General features: G+C 44.4%; 2 protein-coding genes and 1 long non-coding RNA gene across 3 annotated transcripts; 2 read left to right on the top strand and 1 right to left on the bottom strand.

Annotated features, from left to right (window-relative positions):
- The first annotated feature begins 29 nt into the window (after positions 1–29).
- Positions 30–5,681, top strand: TADA2B (transcriptional adaptor 2B). Its single transcript, XM_052683138.1, has 2 exons — positions 30–311; positions 1,021–5,681. Exons 1-2 carry the CDS (start codon positions 42–44, stop codon positions 2,011–2,013), a joined length of 1,263 nt encoding a protein of 420 aa, XP_052539098.1. The 5' UTR covers positions 30–41; the 3' UTR covers positions 2,014–5,681.
- A 1,351-nt stretch (positions 5,682–7,032) lies between these two features.
- On the bottom strand, positions 7,033–12,507 carry GRPEL1 (GrpE like 1, mitochondrial). The gene is made up of 4 exons (XM_052683140.1): positions 12,393–12,507; positions 11,651–11,819; positions 9,752–9,833; positions 7,033–7,642 (listed from the first exon to the last, which is right to left on the bottom strand). The coding sequence occupies exons 1-4, from the start codon at positions 12,461–12,463 to the stop codon at positions 7,296–7,298; spliced, it is 669 nt and encodes a 222-aa protein (XP_052539100.1). The 5' UTR covers positions 12,464–12,507; the 3' UTR covers positions 7,033–7,295.
- Positions 11,227–18,885, top strand: LOC128080695 (uncharacterized). The gene is made up of 3 exons (XR_008206849.1): positions 11,227–11,279; positions 16,739–16,936; positions 17,323–18,885. It is a non-coding gene; the product is annotated as an uncharacterized LOC128080695 (long non-coding RNA).
- The last annotated feature ends 221 nt before the right edge of the window (positions 18,886–19,106 follow it).

Raw genomic sequence — 19,106 nt, 5'->3', positions numbered from 1 at the left:
GGGGCCGCGCGTGCGTGTGGGGCGGCGGCGGGCGGGGTAAGATGGCGGAACTGGGGAAGAAGTACTGCGTGTACTGCCTGGCCGAGGTGAGCTCCCTGCGCTTCCGCTGCACCGAGTGCGCCGACATCGAGCTCTGCCCCGACTGCTTCTCGGCCGGCGCCGAGATCGGCCCGCACCGCCGATGGCACGGCTACCAGCTGGTGGACGGCGGCCGCTTCACGCTGTGGGGCGCCGAGGCGGAGGGCGGCTGGAGCAGCCGGGAGGAGCAGCTGCTGCTGGACGCCATCGAGCAGTTCGGCTTCGGCAACTGGGTAAGGGCCGGGCCGCGCCGGGCTGCGGGGCGGGGGCTGCGGGGCGGCTCCGTCACCTTCTGGGGCGGTGTCGTGGCGCGGCTCTGGGCGGGGGGAACCCGGAGCCCTCCCGGTTCTCGCCCTGCTGTGGGGTCGGGCTGCCCGGGGCGGCCGCTGCTCTCCGTGCACCTGTTCCTGCTCACCGCCCTCGAAGTGAAGCATTTCTTCTTTATGTCTACAGCTTCAGTATCCCTAGTTTCAACTTAAAACCGTTCTCTTTTCCTTACCGCTATAGGCTGTAAATATTAACTTTCCTTTTTCTCTGTTGCTCTAAAAATGAAGCTGTAAGTGAGCAGAACCCTGGCGGGTGATGCAGTGAGCTCAGGAACCGTTGCAGTGCTGAGCTGGGTTGTTGAGGTAGCAAAGGGTGCTGATCGTGTGCATGGTGAGCAGACAGGGCTGCTCGCCCCGTAGGCAGCTCAGAGGCAGTTTGTTGCACCGATGCTTTTTTCTTTCTTTCTTTCTTTTTTTTTTCATGGCTTCCTGTGTTCTTGATGCTTTTCTTGTCCCTTTCGCACTTGTAAATACTGTGCTGGTGTTCATGGTGTGGCAGAGCTATTGTTGGAAGAGTACAGGTCTTGTGAGTTGGTTTTTGAGGGAAGGAGGAGTGCGTGCTCCAATGAAGGTGTAATGGGAACCATCTTCTTGCCCCTCCTTGTTTTCCATTTAGGAAGACATGGCCGCTCACGTGGGAGCATCCCGGACGCCCCAGGAGGTGATGGAGCACTACGTGAGCATGTACATCCATGGCAACCTGGGGAAGGCCTGCATCCCCGACACCATTCCCAACAGGGTGACGGACCACACGTGTCCCAGCGGCGGCCCTCTCTCTCCCAGCCTGACCACGCCGCTCCCGCCCTTGGACATATCGGTGGCTGAGCAGCAGCAGCTGGGCTATATGCCGCTCCGGGACGACTACGAGATCGAGTACGATCAGGATGCTGAGACTCTGATCAGCGGCCTGTCTGTAAACTACGACGACGATGACGTGGAGATAGAATTGAAAAGAGCTCACGTAGACATGTATGTGAGAAAACTCAAGGAGAGACAGCGGCGGAAGAACATTGCGCGAGATTATAACTTGGTGCCGGCCTTCCTGGGGAAGGATAAGAAGGACAAGGAGAAAACTCCCAAGCGAAAGATCACGAAAGAAGAGAAGGAGTTGAGGCTGAAGCTGAGGCCTCTGTACCAGTTCATGTCCTGTAAGGAGTTTGAAGACTTCTTTGAGAACATGCACAAGGAAAGAGTACTTCGAGCGAAGATCCGGGAACTGCAGCGGTATCGCAGAAATGGAATCACCAAAATGGAGGAGTCGGCAGAATATGAGGCAGCCAGACATAAACGGGAGAAGAGGAAGGAGAACAAAAACATAGCCAGCTCCAAGAGGGGGAAGGAGGACGGCAAAGAAGGGGAATTTGCTGCCATTGAAAACCTGCCTGGTTTTGAACTCTTGTCGGACAGGGAAAAAGTGCTTTGCAGCTCTCTGAATTTGAGTCCTGCGCGATACGTGACTGTAAAAACCATCATCATTAAAGACCATCTTCAGAAAAGACAAGGGATTCCTTCCAAGAGTCGCCTTCCCAGCTACTTGGATAAGGTACTGAAGAAAAGGATTTTAAACTTTCTAACAGAGAGTGGCTGGATATCCAGAGATGCATCATGAAACCCACCGCATCTGCGCACCACGCCAGAGGCCTGATGGGCTCCCTTCTTTTTCCTGCCCTCTCTGGAGATACAGAAATTATCTTATTCGAAACAGACAAACAAAACAACAAAAGCAAAAACAAAAAAACCCACGGTGTTCGTGGTCCGTGCTTCGAGTAGACTTTTGCTTCGTGTCATGAAAAATACTGAATTGCAAAACTTCTCCATTCGACTTCATTGCTCATTAGAGTACGCTGTTTTTGTTACGTTACTCAAAGAGATTTCTTTCATGTGAACCAACTCCTCAAGTCCAATAGTTCTGGGGTGGTCACGTCACTTCCTGCTGTTGGATAAGTGAGGGTCAATGTCATCCATAATCCTTGCCTTTTTTTTTTTCTTTTTTTTTTTTTTTGAAGGTGGGAGATGGTTTTCAGCAGACGAGTTCTTCTCCCTGATGTTTTTGTCACAGTGCTGGCAGCCAAGCAAAGCTTGCAGAAATCCTGAGCTGTCAGGCACAGAGTGCAGGGATTGGCGTGGTGTTGCAGAGCTTTTGGAGCCCTGCCCTTAGTAGCACAGCCCAGGTGTCAGGACTTGGGGTGGGAGCTTTTCTGAGGTGCAGCGGGGCTGAGCCGTGACAGGGATTGGTAGATGAGTTGCCTGCAGGTATCTGTGCTGTGTGGGCAGGCTTCTTGGAGAGCTGTGTTCTGCTGCCTGACCTCAGTGTGTGCTTGGCCGGGCAGCTGTATGCTCTGTGCTGGTTTCAGCACTGCTGTGAAGTGGCTGCTTCTGGCCAGCTGTGGCTTAGAACACGCAGAATTCTGCCCTGGTGAAATCACTGCTTCCAGTTGCAGGGGGAACCTGCCCCTCCTCCTGTATCTGGTACAGGAGGCAGCCTGAGCACCTGCAGCTGCCTCCTGAGTGCAGCTGGGATGGACAGGGACAGGGAGCTCCATTCTGAAGCTCACAGCGGTCACTGAGGTTGGTTTATTGAAAAAGAAAAATTAATTTATATAGATGAAAATGCCCAGCTGCTGTGCTCCTGGAGTGCAGAGTGGTGGATGCAGCCATTGCAGGTTTCTGGCTGCGCGTTCCTTGAAACCTGCTGGACTAAATGTGCTGAGGTCATTGCTGTGGCTGGCAAAATGGATCTCAGTTTGCCACAGTGGTCACTTGGGCATAACTGATGTTGTCATTGCTCTCTGAGGGCTGTGCTCCCTGCCAGGCAGGGCTGGAGTTACAGTGGAGCAGAGCACAGCAGAAACACTTGATCCATCACCGTTGTTTTAGTAATATATACCAATTAAGGGAAAGGTGTTCAAGGAGGACTGGAAAAGGTGTTGTTTATTTTTTTTAATCTTCATTTCATTCTTAGATTCCTGTGCTGGCATCTAACCATCTGAATTTAAAGAAAAAAAAACAAAAAACAAAAAAAAAAACAAAACGAAAAAAAACAGGTTGATTCTGCGTGACAGACATCAGTGTTACTGCACCTGAGCCCTGTGCTGGGCAGTGGGTGGCAGCCAGCTGGGCAACAGCTCCACTGTGTGGATGTGCCAGGAGATGGAGCTGACCGAGTTGAGAACAGATGTGAACGCAGGAGGTGTGCCCTGGTTCTGATGCCTTGGGCCATGAGGAGTCCATGACATCTTAAAAACAGTATTAATTCTGCAGTTTGGCAGAGGTATGCTAACCAGAACTGCTTTTGAGTCAGTATCTCCAGCATTATCAGAATAGTGTTACCGCTGAGTTTAGCATACAAAGGGTACAGTTATAAAGCCAGCATTTCTAAGGAGAAGGAAAAAAAAACCAATAACACAACACACACAAAAACTCTAGTGCCTTTTTGTTTTGAGTTTGTGGTGTTACGTCCCTCCAAAAAAGGAAAGGGCTGTGTGCTCTCTGATGGGATGCTTTGGCTTACCTGGAAGCGGCTTCTCGGGCACCCGAGACAAAGCAGTGCAACTCACTGCAGTGTGCCAGTAGCTTTAAGAACCTCTTCCACCCTGTATGCACGTATAGAGAGCACGTGAGACAAGTTGAGAAGGTGTAAACCATTGATGATTTCCTCTGTCCTTCTCCTGTGGAAAGGAAGCTCAGCCTTTCCAGCCTTGGAGTTATGCAATTTGGTTCTTCCTCTGAGCGGTTCCGGCTGCTGCATCGCACCGGTGCTGTGCTGGAGCCTCAGCTCTGCCTGCAGCTGGGAGGTTAACACAGATGTGGGTTTTCTGATTTATTACTATCTTCCTCAGATCTAAATTTTATATTTCTGAAGTGCTTTGGCACACCTAAGCCTAACTGAAGCAATAGCCTAAAACCCATCTGAACAGTAATTTAAAAATAAAATTATCTAGGCACCAATGACTCATTTAAATGTTGTAGAAATGAATTCTGCGTTTACTCTTTGTAGTTCCTGAATTCCTCAGCCCTTCCAAAATGTTTCTTTGGTGCTAGACGTAACTTATTGAACATCAAGATGAATGTAAAATAAAGTATTTTTAATGTATGAAATATGGATATCGATATTTATTTTATACTTGCAAGCAAATTCAAGGTGGTAAATGTTTGCTGTAGCAAATGCTGATCCCTTGGAAAGGGCTTTCCTAGAAGCAGTGTCTCATTGTCAGCTATGCTTTTAATTTTAAAGGTGACTTGCACTAGAGGATGCTGCTGTCCTGTATTTTCAGATGGAACCCATTTAGTCTAAGCATTCCTTTGTTACGAGCTGCTGTTTTGTTTTCTCAAGCTGAGGTGCAGTTGTCTTAATCTGGCAACTTAGTAGAGCTGTGCTGCTTCTCGTGTGGTGAAGGGCTGACAAAAAGCGTGGCAGAAGCTCTTCAACTTTGTGTCTTGTGTTTGTCAGGAAGTGCTTCCTGTACTGTACAGATATCCTGGGCTTCGTGTCGCTAATGAAAAGGTGCTTGGTTTTGTTTTGTTTTTTTTATGCTTACTGCTCTGGACTTATTTTCTAACGAAAAATAATGCTAATGGTAGTATCTGCCCTAACAGCATTGATGTAAGCCTGTGGCAAAGCACTAACCTGTCAGCTGTGCACTGATCTGCTCCCGATAGGGGCAGCAGTCAGCCTGCTGTAATGCTGTACGGTGCTTCCATCAGTCCCAGCCTTGTGTTACAGTACAACTCACCAAGTAGCAAAGGAGCGTTAGCCTTCATTCTGTGCATACAGCCCAGATCAGGTGGGCTCATTACAGCGCTCTGCTTACAGCCCCTCCTGCCCTGCCTTCTGCTGCAGTCCCAGTGAGAGTTAAGAACAGCATTAGGTTTGCATTGGAGCCTCTGCCCATAAATGGCCTTGTGAATGAAAGCACTCTGCTGTTCTTCTCTTGCGTGGTGGCTGCACCAGGTTTCTTTGCAATTGTAATCGGCCTTTTGGTTTACTGCTCTTTCTTGCAAGGTGTTTTTGCGTGTGCCCCAGGTGCTCTTAAAGAGATGATGAATTAAATACTGTGAAGGAGGGTACCTGGTGAGCACCCCGGCTCATCAGCTTCTTCCTTGAAGGGAACGTTGCACTCATTTGCGTCGTGTACTGGTGTAGCTGTGCCAGACACAAAACGTCTGTACTGAAATCATGTAAAACCTAACTGATGTTGTGCACACTCAGCATTTTACTAGGTTTTTGCATTGTATGTTGGTAAATAAACTTGTATTAAAGTTTCTTTCCATTATTAATTGCACTGTAACATAGCCCTTTTTCCTCACTGACCAGCTAAAGCCCTGGCAGCATTGACTAGAGATGCATTTTAGCTACATGATGATGCGTGGAGAAGTGCTTGTAACAAACTAGCTAGGGCAGAGCTTTATTAGCAGCTTTATTAGCTGCTGTCATGCTTAAACTTCAGTCATCCACTTTTTTTATTTCTTCAGTGCATTCTGCTGTCATCTGTCAGCAGAGGTGCTTGGAGAGCTCAGTAAAGACTTCCCTGTACACTACCTCCTCTGAAGGGGCAGACCAAGAAAAAGGAATTATTTCATTCAGATGTTCAGAATTCACTTAGTTTTAAGGAAACGAGCGAGTCCTGTGCCAAACACTCAACAGTAAGTTGTGTGTAGCAACACCTTAAATGAAGTAACGTAGTACAAAAAAGACACTCTAAGGAGCTGGTAAATTAATTACAGAAACCTCAGTCTCAACCAACATGTGAACTGAAGAAGCTTCTTAATCCAAACAACCAGCAGTGAGGATGGAAAATACAGAAGTCCTTCCTGTCACATTACCAGATGTTAAATAATATGTGTAACTCTGATGTTTCAGTCTGGTGTGTTAAGTGAATGGGCTTTGAGGGAAGACACTCTGTTAGATGTGTAGTTTGGCATGTCCCATCCGCTCCTATCAACATGACCAGCAGCAGGTGAAGTTACACATGACAAGAGCTGTGTATGGGAAAGCTCTGTTGCAGCCTAAGATCCAAGGTGAGTAAACACAAGAAATAAAGCAGAGTTCACGTTTTTGTTTGAGCCACTTACACTGCAGCTACTTGTGCAGTTCGAAATGTAGCAGATACCAAACTCTGAGATACCCACTTCTTCAGGTATTCTGACTTTCAATGGGGTTTTAACTACAGTTTGCATAACAAACTGATTGCATGGCTTGAAAGTTATAAGTCTATCAAAATCCTTTAAACCAATTTATACAATATTAAATTCAAAATCCAGAGATAGCGTAAGTTGTATTGGTTCTTCAATGCCATACAAGTATTAGATGGTTTTCTTGAGTCAACTTGACTACTGATCTAAAAGGGCTGAACAATTAGAAAGGATGTCCGCTCTCCCTTGCCCTTTATTTTTCAGGTCAGAATTCACGAATGTTTCTACTTCAGTTGTTGAGAGGGGTTGTTTCTGAATAGGCATTCTACAAAAATGGGTGCTTACATCAGCCAAAAAAACAGCAGATACTTGCAGAGGATTGGTTACCTGTTCAACTTCACCCATTTTTGCAGTTTAGCGTTACAAAGCAAAAGGAACCATTTGAACCACCGACTGGATCTTCGGTTTACACAGTGATAAACACAAGATTGCAGAATTGTGAGCATTTTGATCATTTCATTTTAATGTACCTTCAGTAGCCATGATTGTAACAAATATTACTGACAGAAGAGAGCTGAAGGAACACTGTTGAAGGCCACTAAGCAACAGAATGTCACTGTCTGCTTCATTTTCGCTGGGAGACCTCAACTGGTTCACTGAAACCTCTTGGGGGACAGAGGGGTAAGGAAAGCACGGTGTAAGAGAAAAACCACCCAGCTGTTTAATAATGGAAGGGCATTGTGTGATGTGATTCAGCGGCTAAGCGTCTTTCACAACGCCCACGAGGGCAGGCCGCAGCGTGCGCCCGTGCAGCTTGTAGCCAATCTTGGACACTAAAGCAATGGTGCCAGGCTCCTTCCCTTCCATGGGAGCGTGGAACAACGCTTCGTGTTCGTAGGGATCGAACTTGGCTCCGACGGGGTTCAGTCTGAGCAGCCCGTGTTTTTTGAACACTTTCTGGATCTGTACTTCTGTCATGACAAGACCTTCGTACAAGCTCTTCAGGTGAGGATTTTCATCCTTAATTTCTTCTTTTGGAACACTTTCTGTTGCTTTCTCCAGAATGTCTGCGACTTCTAGCAAGTCCTTACAGAAGCTCTGAATACCTAAAAAAGAAAGGAAAGGGGAGGGAGGAAAGCAAGGATTAAAACCAACACCAACAAACAAAATGAAAGCTATGCTGGTGAGATGACACCGACAGTTAACTCTAACAAGTTACCAAAACCTTCAGATGGCCTCACGTCATTGCCTTCTATTAAGGAATGGATCTTCTGTCTCTCACACGGTGGGATTCACCTGAAGACCAAAGCATTATATTGCTCTATTTCTACTCTTTAATCTGAGATACAAAGAGTTTTTGCAGAAGAAAAAGTTTGTAATCAGGCTGATAAGGAATCTTAAGAGGTGAGCAGTGATTCCTCCTTGAATGAACACAACACTCATAACCCCCCCTCCCGCTACAAACTGCTCTTACAGAGTGAGCCAGAGGCTGCACCTCATGCTGAGTGATTCCTGGGCCAGCAGCAGTTTTGAAGCTGATCTCCAGCTCGCCCTAGAAGAATCTGGACTCATCTCACTTCAGGTACAGTGTCTCAAGCAATCGCAAAAGACCAAGACAACTCAGTGGAACAACGCATTTCTTTGCAGAGGTATGATGATGACAAAGTGTCTGAGCTGTGGTAGCCTTGCTCATTTCTTCTTTTAGGCAGGGTTAGGCTTTATAACTCTATCCATTATTTTCTCCTCACCAGGAAGAGCGCAGTACCAGAAGACAATGGACTACAAAAGCATCTTGCAGGATCTGTAAGGATGAACTAGTTCTCAGGAAAAGGTCACTGTAACAACTGTACAACTCTATTTAGAGACTTGAGCTTTTTACAGAACTGTGTCTGAAAGTGTCCAGTGAGTTCCCAAAATATTAGGATAACAATCAAAACTTTAAATTCAGCCTACAACTATGGCTAGGGCCAAACTGTCCCAAACATCAGCTGTTGATTGCTCTGGATCAAACCAGCCATTTGTTCAGAAATGGATTTTTTATTTTTTCTATTATTTTTAGCATAAGTTATTTCTATAGACAGCTGTCACTGCATCTCTCTGGACTTAGTCCCCTATGGACAAGTTTAAGAATGAGTTTCCCTTAAGAAAAAAAAAAAAAAGCAATCCCAACCAAACGATGAAACTTACAGTCACACATTAACTATGATAATGTTTAAATGAGAAACTTTATTTGAATATTTATCTCTATCATACATCTCTGGGCTTAGAGATAACTCCAAGCCTTTCTGCACTGCACAGCACAGCAATCAAACAATGCTTTTTGCAAATGAACTTCAGGATGAAGCATTCAAATATCCATGAAAATGGTACAGAACTATGAAACAAAGAGATGCTTTTTTTAACCACACACATTAACTGCAGATTCTGCATGTAGAAATTAAAATGTCTGCATTCAGAATAAAACTACACAGCTCTGCAGTGCAGCAAGAGAGGATAGCTAATATTTCAAACCAAAGTGGCAGTCAAGTACTAAAAGGAAGCTCTTCTGCTACAGCGTTCACACACAAACAAGGAGCTCTGTCTCAATGTCAGAACGCTGTGTCAGATGTCAGTGAGCTGCTGGAGGCTGATGTTTCTAGCATTCCTTAAAGCCCACAGCTGTATGTTTCCTACCACTGCACTGCCTCTGTTTGAAAGCTATGGCTTTCACCAGAAGAGGAATGTTATTCAAATATGAAAGGTAAAACAAATGAAACCCTCCACAAAATGAACCACCTCAGAAACCATGCATCAGTAACAACAAAACAAGCAACACAGCAAGCATGCCAGTATTCCATCCTCACCCTTGGTTTTTGAAGTCTGCCATGGGACCAAGCGTATAAAAAGGCAAACTTGAGGCTGCAACCTTATTAGAAACATCTCCTAATCCTGTACCTTTAGAAAACCAGGTGCCAAATTCAAACAAAATTCAAAGTTGTTGACTTAAATTGGTTAAGCCTTGCCCTATCTTAAGGGAGATTATTGTACTTCTATTACCAAGTGAGGAACCATTTTTAAACCTTTTTCCCCTATAGATGTATTTTAAACTAAGTAGCCAGAATAACTATAAGTACAACTTGTCAAAACTGGAGGCTAGTTAGCTCCATTTTCCAAGCTCTGCTTTTCAAGTTAGTGTTCCTGGGTCTTATGATTAAAAACAAAGAGTTTTCACTGACCATATAACTTTGCCTCTTCCACGAGTTTTTGGCTTCTTTGCCTCACGTTTTCTGCATCTGCCAAGGCCCTCTTGTACTTATCCTGCAGAAAAACAAGTCACAGAAGAGATTTCAATCCAAGTGGTTGAAGCATTGAAAATTCTAAAGCAAGTACAGAACAGCATTTCTTTTTTACTCTTATGTTATTTTTTAGATAGTGGATTTAGGCAAACTGAACACACAACAATTATCACTGCATCCTTGTTGCAAAGAAAATTGTTTGCTTCATTTAAGCGCAGAAAGAAGTCAGAGAAAGGAAATAAGGATTGGCCTCTAGACTCGATATTTGCTGTCAGTAATTTTTAACACTACAGATACACCAATTTTTCCAAAGTTGTCTGCTTTTTCTGGCAAGTGTTTGCAGGAAGTCTTCATAAGGTATTAAGTATTCTGACACCAGCAAGCAAGATCCAACCCAACCATTCAGTCTGCCTCTTCCCTCTCCACCAAAGTGTGCTCCAAGTTTTTCAGACCTTACAAACCACAAAGTCTGATTCCTCTGTTCATCAGGCTAAGTTTAGGTCTGTTCCTAGCAAGATGTGCTGTAGCACGAGATGCATTAAGAACTCGATTCAACAAGCGTTGGCGCTTCAGTGCTGCACCACCTGACCCAGAACTCTGCTGGGCCTGCACACACTGTAAGGTTGACTTTCACACCAAGAAGTTGACCGAAGGGATGCCCTCTGTAGCCAGGAACATATGCTGTCAACTAAGGTGTTAATCTCCATGATTTGTCTTTCAGTTCTTTCCTAAGGGCAGCAGAAAGGAATCTCAATCCACTTACAATTCATAGGCACTGCTACTACAGAAGGTTCTGGGCTACCTCTACCTCTCAAAGTCCCAAATGCTCTAGAAAGACATTTTCTATAAAGCACTCATCCAGAAAAGCTATGACTTTGTTTAATCCACACCTCTCACCTCCTAGGGCACTGTTCACTCTCTGTTAAGTCATGCATGAGAGAATGCAAGATTTATTAGGCCAGAATGCAACATGGACACATTAGTCTCACATTTAAAGACATCTCTAACAGAGATGGGTTCAAACTCCCACTGTGTAAGCACGTAATAAGTGCAGTATTATATACAAGCTAAGAATTGTTAACCCCTACCTTTGGAAAAGTCAGTGGCTGTTTTCAGAATACCTACTCTAAGCTCACATACATACAAGATGCATTCCAATCCTTACATGTACTTCAAAGAATTATTTCTCCACTGAGCAAAAATCTAGGCAGCCTAAAGTCAGTGAAACTAAGCAATCAATTTCCAGGTTGTAGGGGAAGTGTTATGTCACAGCCTGAAATGATGACTGAGCACCTGGTGAAGGGGGTGGCTGGCCTAGGAAGTACAGCTGCAAGCAATTCACCTGTACTTCCCATGTGACAGGAAGGGCTCATTTAAGGGCCCAGCTTCCAAAGAGAGAGCATCTTTTGGATGAAGGCTACTTCCTGAGAAGGAGTGTTCTATAGCCAGAGGCCCTATCACCAGTCAGGTGAGTCAACTTTTTCCTGTATACGCTTACTGCCATTCCTAATGCTGTTTTGCCTAGCATCAACAAAGAACTACTTCTCAGAAGCAATTTCCCTGTTTCCAAGGACCAACACAGGTCAAGCAAGATTCCATCCAGAAATCAAAATGAAACCACCTAAAGTTTTTGTTTTAGAGTAGGATGGGATACATTTCAGGTCTTACAGTAAATCCACTCTCTTCAGTTTTGAGAAATTATTTAATTACAGGTTATTATCCATTAACTAAACATCAGTTGGATTTCTGCGTTCAGACTATGCACTGAGAAACTATAATCAGGACTCTTAGGTACACAGCCTGGGAGAAATGCACACAGACTGAGCAGAGGCCACTCACAGTAACTTCCTTGAGCTGCTCTTCCAGTTTGGCCTTTTCCTCAGTTAACATTCTTTCAGCAGCACTATGTTCTGCCTTCTGCTCATTGTGGCTCTGACCCTGATCCTCTTCCAAGTTCTGGCCGGTGCTCTTCTGCTGTGTTGCCACACAAAGCAGTCGTGGAGAGGTCCTATGAGGAAAAAACACATGGAGAGTATTAATCTACCACTTACCTTGTCAGACAGTAGTGCTTCCTGGACATACTGGACACTTCATCTGACAAATCAGCAAGCACAACAAATGCACATTAGAGCACAAATCAACGATTCCAGAACTGTGGAACCCGTCTGCAGAAGATTCCATCAAAGGAACCGAGTTTAGCTTATCTGAACTGCTGCAAACAACAACTCGGCTGCAAGGCACCGACCGTGGAGCAGCAGCTCGTGACCGCCTGTTCGGTCCAGCCTATGCCATAGGGCACAGGAGCTCGTCTTCACGGCAGCACGCGGTCTGCCTGATGCAACAGCCCGCAAGAGCAGCCCGAGGCCCGGCAAGAGAGCAGCGGCCGCACCGCACCTCGACCCTTACACCGAGCGCAGGCCTCCAAGAGGCTCCCTGAGGCGCTTCGAGGCCGAGCCGGCTCACAGGGCTGCATGCCGGGCCCTGTCCTAACGGAACGGGGTTATGAAGGACCGGGCCTCACTCCCAAAGGCTCCGAGCGCGGCCCCGACCGACGCGGCCGGCCCGGCAGCACCGCGCTCACCTCAGCGCCAGGCTCAGCAGCGGAGAGCGCGAGCGGAGCGTGCCCAACACGCACTGCGCTACCGCCGCCATAGCGCCTTCCTACCCAGCACCGCGTCTGCCCGCCCACCTGCGCACTTACCAATCAGAGAGAGGGCGCTCCAGGAGTGACGCGGACAATAGCCAATCAGAGAGGAGGATGAGCGAGAGTGGTGGGTGGGATGCACGGCTCTTCCGGGCCGCGGAGGGAAGCTCCGTGCAGGAAGTTGTACTCTGCCCCCCTGTGGCGGGAGGTGCCGCCTGAGGGCGCCCTGGGGGCCATTTTGAGTGCTGTGGGGCGCTGGGGCTGTCCTTGTCGGCCCTCGGGGGTCTGGCACCTGGCTAGAATAACTGGGACGCGCAAATCCTACACTGTGATACACGAGTTAACTTCATCGGTGCTATCAGTTAGCATGTGATTATCACTTTAAAAGAAAGAAAAAAGGTCACATTTATTACGTGGTCCCAGCACTTTGCTAGATTTTTCACAGATGCGTATGCCCCAGCTGTAAGCCTGATTTCTGCTTGCATTTCTAAAGTATGTCCTGAGGATGAAGAAGCTGCACATGCTGTAATGCAAAGTCAGTGAATTATATATCCAGCTGTGTTCAGGTGTGTAATTACAGTGTTACTAAAAAGAAGCCTCAGAAGAGCCACTTGCCGTGCAGGAATCCTGCAGAAGTTTGGAGCTTGCTCGGTTAACTCAAGCTTTTGCACAGCCTCCGTGTAGCAGGGTTTGCTTGTCTGCGGTGCTGCTTCGGGGCCTTTGCAGAAAGGATGTGGGACATCCTGGTCCTCTGGTCTCGTGACAACTGTTATATTCCAAGGAGTGCTGTTGTCTCTGGCAGTCACGCAAGTGCACACAGATGTGCATTTCTCCTCTTGAGGAACAACTTGGAAGAGCAAGAAGTGTGCCACTAACACCCTTGGGTGACAGCATCTCTGCAATGAGAACCAAGCAAATGGTTTTGCATTCTGGTGATCATTAGTTTGTACTGTGACACTGATACAGCACAGCAGCTTGCCTACACAAAACAAAGCAAAGACTGAGGTTGCATGTGGCTCTAGTCTGGTCAGTGGCTGCCTGCTGCTTTCTGGCAAGTAGATAAGCCACAGGTCCCAAGCTTCATCCTTGTAATTCTTAAAGATGCAATTGAGGAGACCTGGTAAAAATGCCAGTAAAGCATCTGGATCTGAGAGAACAAGGAGAAAAGTGGGAATAGCCATAAAGGAGGTTATCCACAGAAAGCTGTGAAGAAATGAGACAGAAAAGGTAAGTAGGTCTTTTGATCTGAGGCTTCTAAAATTTTGCCTGAAAAAATAACTGGCTCCTTTTAGCACTGAACAACCAGTCTGCCTGTCTCATTTCCCCTGTTTGTTGGGCTGAAATCCCTAGCAAGCTGCTTCCTATTTACCTTGTCTTCATTCTCTGCTGCCTACCACCTGTGGAAGCTGTGTTCAATTAGTGATTGATTAGAAAATTAATAACAGAAAATTGAGAACAGCCTATTGCTAGTATATCTTATTAATCATTTAATAAACTGTGTTCCGTTCAAGACCTTTGAAACAAGCAAATTCCTGTATTAAGGCCCATTTGCCCAAAATGATAATTCACAGGCTTTTTCCAAGCAAAAATTCAGAATGATCCTCAATGAAAGTGAATTTTGTTGTGATTTCCTCAACTTGAAGAGCTGTTAAGAAAAGCCCACAGATGGTGCAGGTTCTGATGAGTGCAGGACTGAACAGCATACACAGTACTACAGATAAGCATGTAGGTTAGCCAGACCTTATTTGCACTGTGACTGACGTTGGCCGTACGTACTGTCCCACTTTGGAAGGCACTTTGAAGAAATTACTTTTCCAAGCTTTGTTCTGACTTCCACCTTAGCAGTCTGTTCTAATTGTAGTGCCACCTAGTGGCCTGCTTTGTGTTTGTTGTTATTTTTGTTAATACTCAGCTGAGGAGTAGTCAGCACCTGCTGCTTGGGCTGGCAGGCAACCACAGATGTGCAATCACAAACATGTTCCTGAGTAGTCCCCTTCATATCAAGCAGACTTTTCTTTTTCACATAAAGTCAGGGTTTGAATATTGTTTGTTGATAGGCAATGCTTATTCTGAATTCTAAAACATTAAGTTAAGCAGTTGCTACCTCTCAAGCTGATGTGGTTAGAAGTGGTTCTAATCTCTAATTAGTGCAGTCCAGTGATTGACTCGGGTGGTGTGGACTTAATTCCTGATTCATCTCGTGATTCACTCTGTGGCCTCGTGCAGCCATTTGACCCTGTTTCCACACAACTACGAATTAAGGGTAGTAATCTCTCAGAACACTAAAGTTGTTCAGAGTGCACAAGGGAATTTCTGTGATATTTTGAGAATGTCAAAGGAATTATAAGGCTCTTTTTTATTATTATTAGCATTAAATATTTAATAAAAAAGCTTGTAATCTTTTGAGGTGAAAAATGGTATAATGCAAGATTTGTGCTTGAAACGTTAAATGAAAAATTAAGGCATTTCTGTGTCTATGAAGAAATACTGGTCCTTTCTCTGAATGCCAAGATATAATCTGTTGATATTCAACCAGCAGGTAGAATGCCATTACATTTGTGTTTCAAATATGAGCTCTGTTATTAATGTTTTCAGGCTAAAAATGAAAGGGTACCATATCTTCCCTGATCAAATATGTTGTGTGTCAGCCTGATCAAAACCAAACATTGAACTGTGGTGGGAGGAAGTGGAATGAGAAAAGAAAAAAAAAAAAACATTGTAAATAGTCTAGCAGTGACCTTTCAAGTCAGTTATCAGGAAATAACAAAATCAAATTAAAATATGTTAATTTAGCTATAAGACTGTTACTGAACTTTTCAGTGGTGAAATTACACTTGTTTTTCAAACCTGAGCCCTTTAGGAAAGATTTCACAAAAGAGGTCTTATCTGTTGTGTTCCAGTATAATGTTGGGGGACATATTCTTTCATACAGAATGTTAATTCAGAAAAATATATGCATATACACACACACACACACATATATATATTGATCCCTATAAATAGGGATTATTGAGTCTGAGTATCAGTAACACCCTGGAAACATCTGAGACAGAAGACTATAAAGATTAGACTGTTACTTGCATCCAGAGACTTTAAATATCATGGAGCGTGATGCAGATGTGTGTGTAGGGGAGAAGAGCCTTCCTTCCTTTTAGTGAGAGCCTTACTAAGATAGTTAATGCGTCCCAAATTCATAACTTTTAATGCAAACATTTTAAAGAAATCTCTCCCAAGAGAGAACATGTAACACCTACTCTCTGCCTAGTTTCTCCGTGAGCTGCAAGTATAGAATCACACATCTTATTCTGGTTATAGAATACCCTTTGAGTTCCCATAGCTTTTTGCTAACTAATTTGAAAGGTACATTTTGTAACTATCTTGTTGCCTGGAGAAGGTTGTTGCTGTGCTGAAAATCTAATAGCGACAGCCGCAGGGCTCTGAAAGAGCTAATTAGAGCAATTTAGAATAACAGAAGTTCTGTTCCTAGGAGGACACTGAAGAGATCCTGGCCCAAAGCAGCATGCAGCAATTTCAGAGCAAATTTATTGTGATATTCCTGCATAAGTCATTTGGTATCCCAAGGATTTGCAAATGTGGATATCTATTATGGTTTGTTCTTTCAGCTTTCGTTATCAGGGCACAGGTACAGGCCTTGTAACACTCCTGGCAATAGGAAGTGCTTCACCTGTCCTCTTAAGAAAGCAGCTAGCTGGTTCTAATGCACAAAAGCAATCTTTTATCATGCTGATGTGGCTTTACACCTTGAGACAAAATTATTGAGCTCTGGGAGAAGGGTTTTCAATCAATTGTTCTCATAAACTCTTAGCGTGGTGCCATTGATTTTCTTAATATTTTTTTAAGAATAAATTGTTGCCTTTCAGCTGACAGGAGAGGTCAGCTGTGTTAGCGTGGTCTGTCCTCTCTCTTCTGTTACGTTCAGGTTTTGCCAAGAGGACAGAAGTTGTTGGTGTCCATTTCTGCAAAAAGTTTAACAGTGGAAATACTGAAACAGTATTTGGACATTCAGGCCTACATTTTTCTTTCTTTCTTTCTTAATTTTTCTTTGAGATTTGATGAATTAGATCCTGTGGGCCTGTTTCTGCTGTGCAGCGTGCAAGTGATTTGTATTAGTCAAAGGGAGTGTGGTGTGGGGAAGGGCTGCCAAGCCAGGTGCTCGGCACACAGGCTGCCAGCAGTGCTGTAAGAGCCCGAGGCCTGGCTGCTTGTTGCTCGAGTTGGACTTGTGCAAATGTTTCTCCCTTGCTTTTTACATATTTTTTCAGATAACTGACGAGAGGTTCAGCTGCGTGGTGCATGCCCGTGGATGGAGCTCTGTTTAGACATGGTGTTTCAGTGCTGTTGTTCAGTCTCGTTGGCGGGCTGTTCTTCCTGCATCAAAAGGGGAATGCTCATTCTGCTGATGCTGTGCAAGTGTGTTGGAGAGCTGAGAAGACAAGAAGCACAAAGCAAAATTTAAAGAGGTTGTCTCCTGCTTTTCTCCAGCTCCTTTAGAAAGCGAGCAAGAATTTTTGATTGTGTTTCTATGAGTAATTAATGAGTGCATGAACGTTCCTGTTGAACAATTATTATTCTCCATTCTAACTAACCTAGCAGGGCAGGTCTGGCCAGACAGGAGAGAAAGAGTCCAGCTAAAAATACCTGGAGGGGGAAAGAATAAGAGGCTTCCAAACCCCCCAGATTTCCCATATAAATGAAATCTACCTAATACCCGCTTGCTTTTTTAAATTATTTATTTGTTTGTTTGTTTGTTTGTTTGTTTATTTATTTTGGTAGAGGCCACAATTTCTGAACTTGGATTTAAATCTGTCTCCAGATGAGGGCTTTACTCTTTGCTTCCTTCCCACAGGCATCTATGAACATACAACTTCAACCTTGTTAGAAGAGCTCTTATCATCATTAACGTTAGACTGGTGACATTCATGGGGAGTGGCATTAGATTTTTTCTCAGAATCTCTTGAGTTGTGTCATTGATATCTGTGGCATGCCTCTCTAACTGTGGAATCTACAGTAGATTGGAATTTACGTAGATATAAAAGCTGTGCTGTGCAGGTAGAACTGAATGAAAGTCCTTGTTTTACATCCACAGTACTTGAAGCTCGTGTGGCTGCTTTAAGTTCTGTGATAATCATCACACGAAGGACTTTCACCACTGCTTTAAAGGTCACCTCGGATTCATGAATCACTGCAGGTTAATGTGTTATTAATCAGTCAGAGACCAGCTGAAAACTATTGGTTCAGCTCCTGTTAGATGTTTATAAAGTAAAATATAAAGAAGAGAATCTGTGCTTCTATGCTAGGAGTTAAATAGGAGTTCTGCTGCTGTCACTTTCCCTCTTACTCCATCACCAGCTGCTGCTGCTGCTGGTCTCAGAGCTGTCATTCTCTGACCTGAGTGGAGATGCTACTTCTCATTGACATAAAACCTGTTGCTGGTCCTTTAATTTTCAGATTTTCTCTCCTTTTTCCTTCCTCTCTACCTCCTGCTGTACACTTGCCATCACCATCACTCCACTCAGTTTGGAGTGGAGAAGCCTCCTTATCACACCACTTCCATCTCCACTCACTCGTTCTCAGGTTTTGCTCATTACTTAATGTTTTCTGTTACTTGTGATTGAGGACACCTTCACCTTTCTGACATTAAACCCTGCTTCATCTACATTGTGTCCGTTTCTAGAGATTCTTATGTTTATGATAGTAGTGCTGACTGATAATTATGCTTGTGCTGCAGAAAAAGCATTAAGGTGGAGGACCCCTGTGACTTCTCTTTTAATTCATCTTTATTACTGAATGAAACAGACTCCTCCATTTCGAAGAGCTTATGACTTTTCTCTGACTAATCTTGTACTTTTCTGCTTGCTTAATTTGTGGTTTTAGTCTATTTTTAAAATGATATTTCTATTGTGTCTTTTAAAATACGTGTTTATTACTCTTCTGTGACTCCCAAGTGTATTGGCTGGCAAAGTCTTGATGAATAAAATTGCTGTCATGTTATAGCTATAAAAATTCATTCCTTCCCTGGAATGAAGCAAGCAAGTTTGAAGGAGTGGAGGAGTGGAGTTATTTGAAGTAAAATGGGATAAATGCTTAGGAAAAATGTTTGTAGGATTCCGTTGCAGTTACAAACTGTTGATGTATTAAACTTCCTCGTTCTTCACTGTGCAAATGAACCAAAGCGTGAATCTGTACACTATTGCAGTGATGTGTGCTGTGTAGAACATATCCACTGACTAACTTTGTGAGAGTTGAGCCCTGACACTAGCCTGGAAGTACCAAACAATTCCATATTTACTAGAAAACCTGCCTGCAAGCCATGGTCCAGTAAGTCATGCTAATGACTGAGCTGGTTGTGCTGGAAAGCAACTGGTATGTGAGGCTTTGTGTCTCATGGAGCTGTACACTGCTCTGCAGGCATGTTGACTCAACAGCTTTTCTTTTTGTTTTCAACAGAAGATGTTTTGAAGTGTTGGTTGTTGTCTTTCAATAACAATTGTTAATACCTTGCTGCGATACCAAGTGAGTAAATGTGTACAACAGCTTGAGGCTTCTGAGATAGATAGCAGAGCTGTGAAGTTGATGCTGTACTCTTCTGACAGAAGACTGTGCGACAGACTCAGAGGCTCTGTTCTACTT

This window comes from Tympanuchus pallidicinctus, unplaced genomic scaffold, assembly GCF_026119805.1.
Source record: "Tympanuchus pallidicinctus isolate F22 unplaced genomic scaffold, pur_lepc_1.0 scaffold2, whole genome shotgun sequence".
Taxonomy (NCBI): Eukaryota; Metazoa; Chordata; class Aves; order Galliformes; family Phasianidae; genus Tympanuchus; species Tympanuchus pallidicinctus.
The sequence above is the reverse complement of the archived record's forward strand: the minus strand, read 5'-3'. Positions and strand labels throughout refer to the sequence as shown.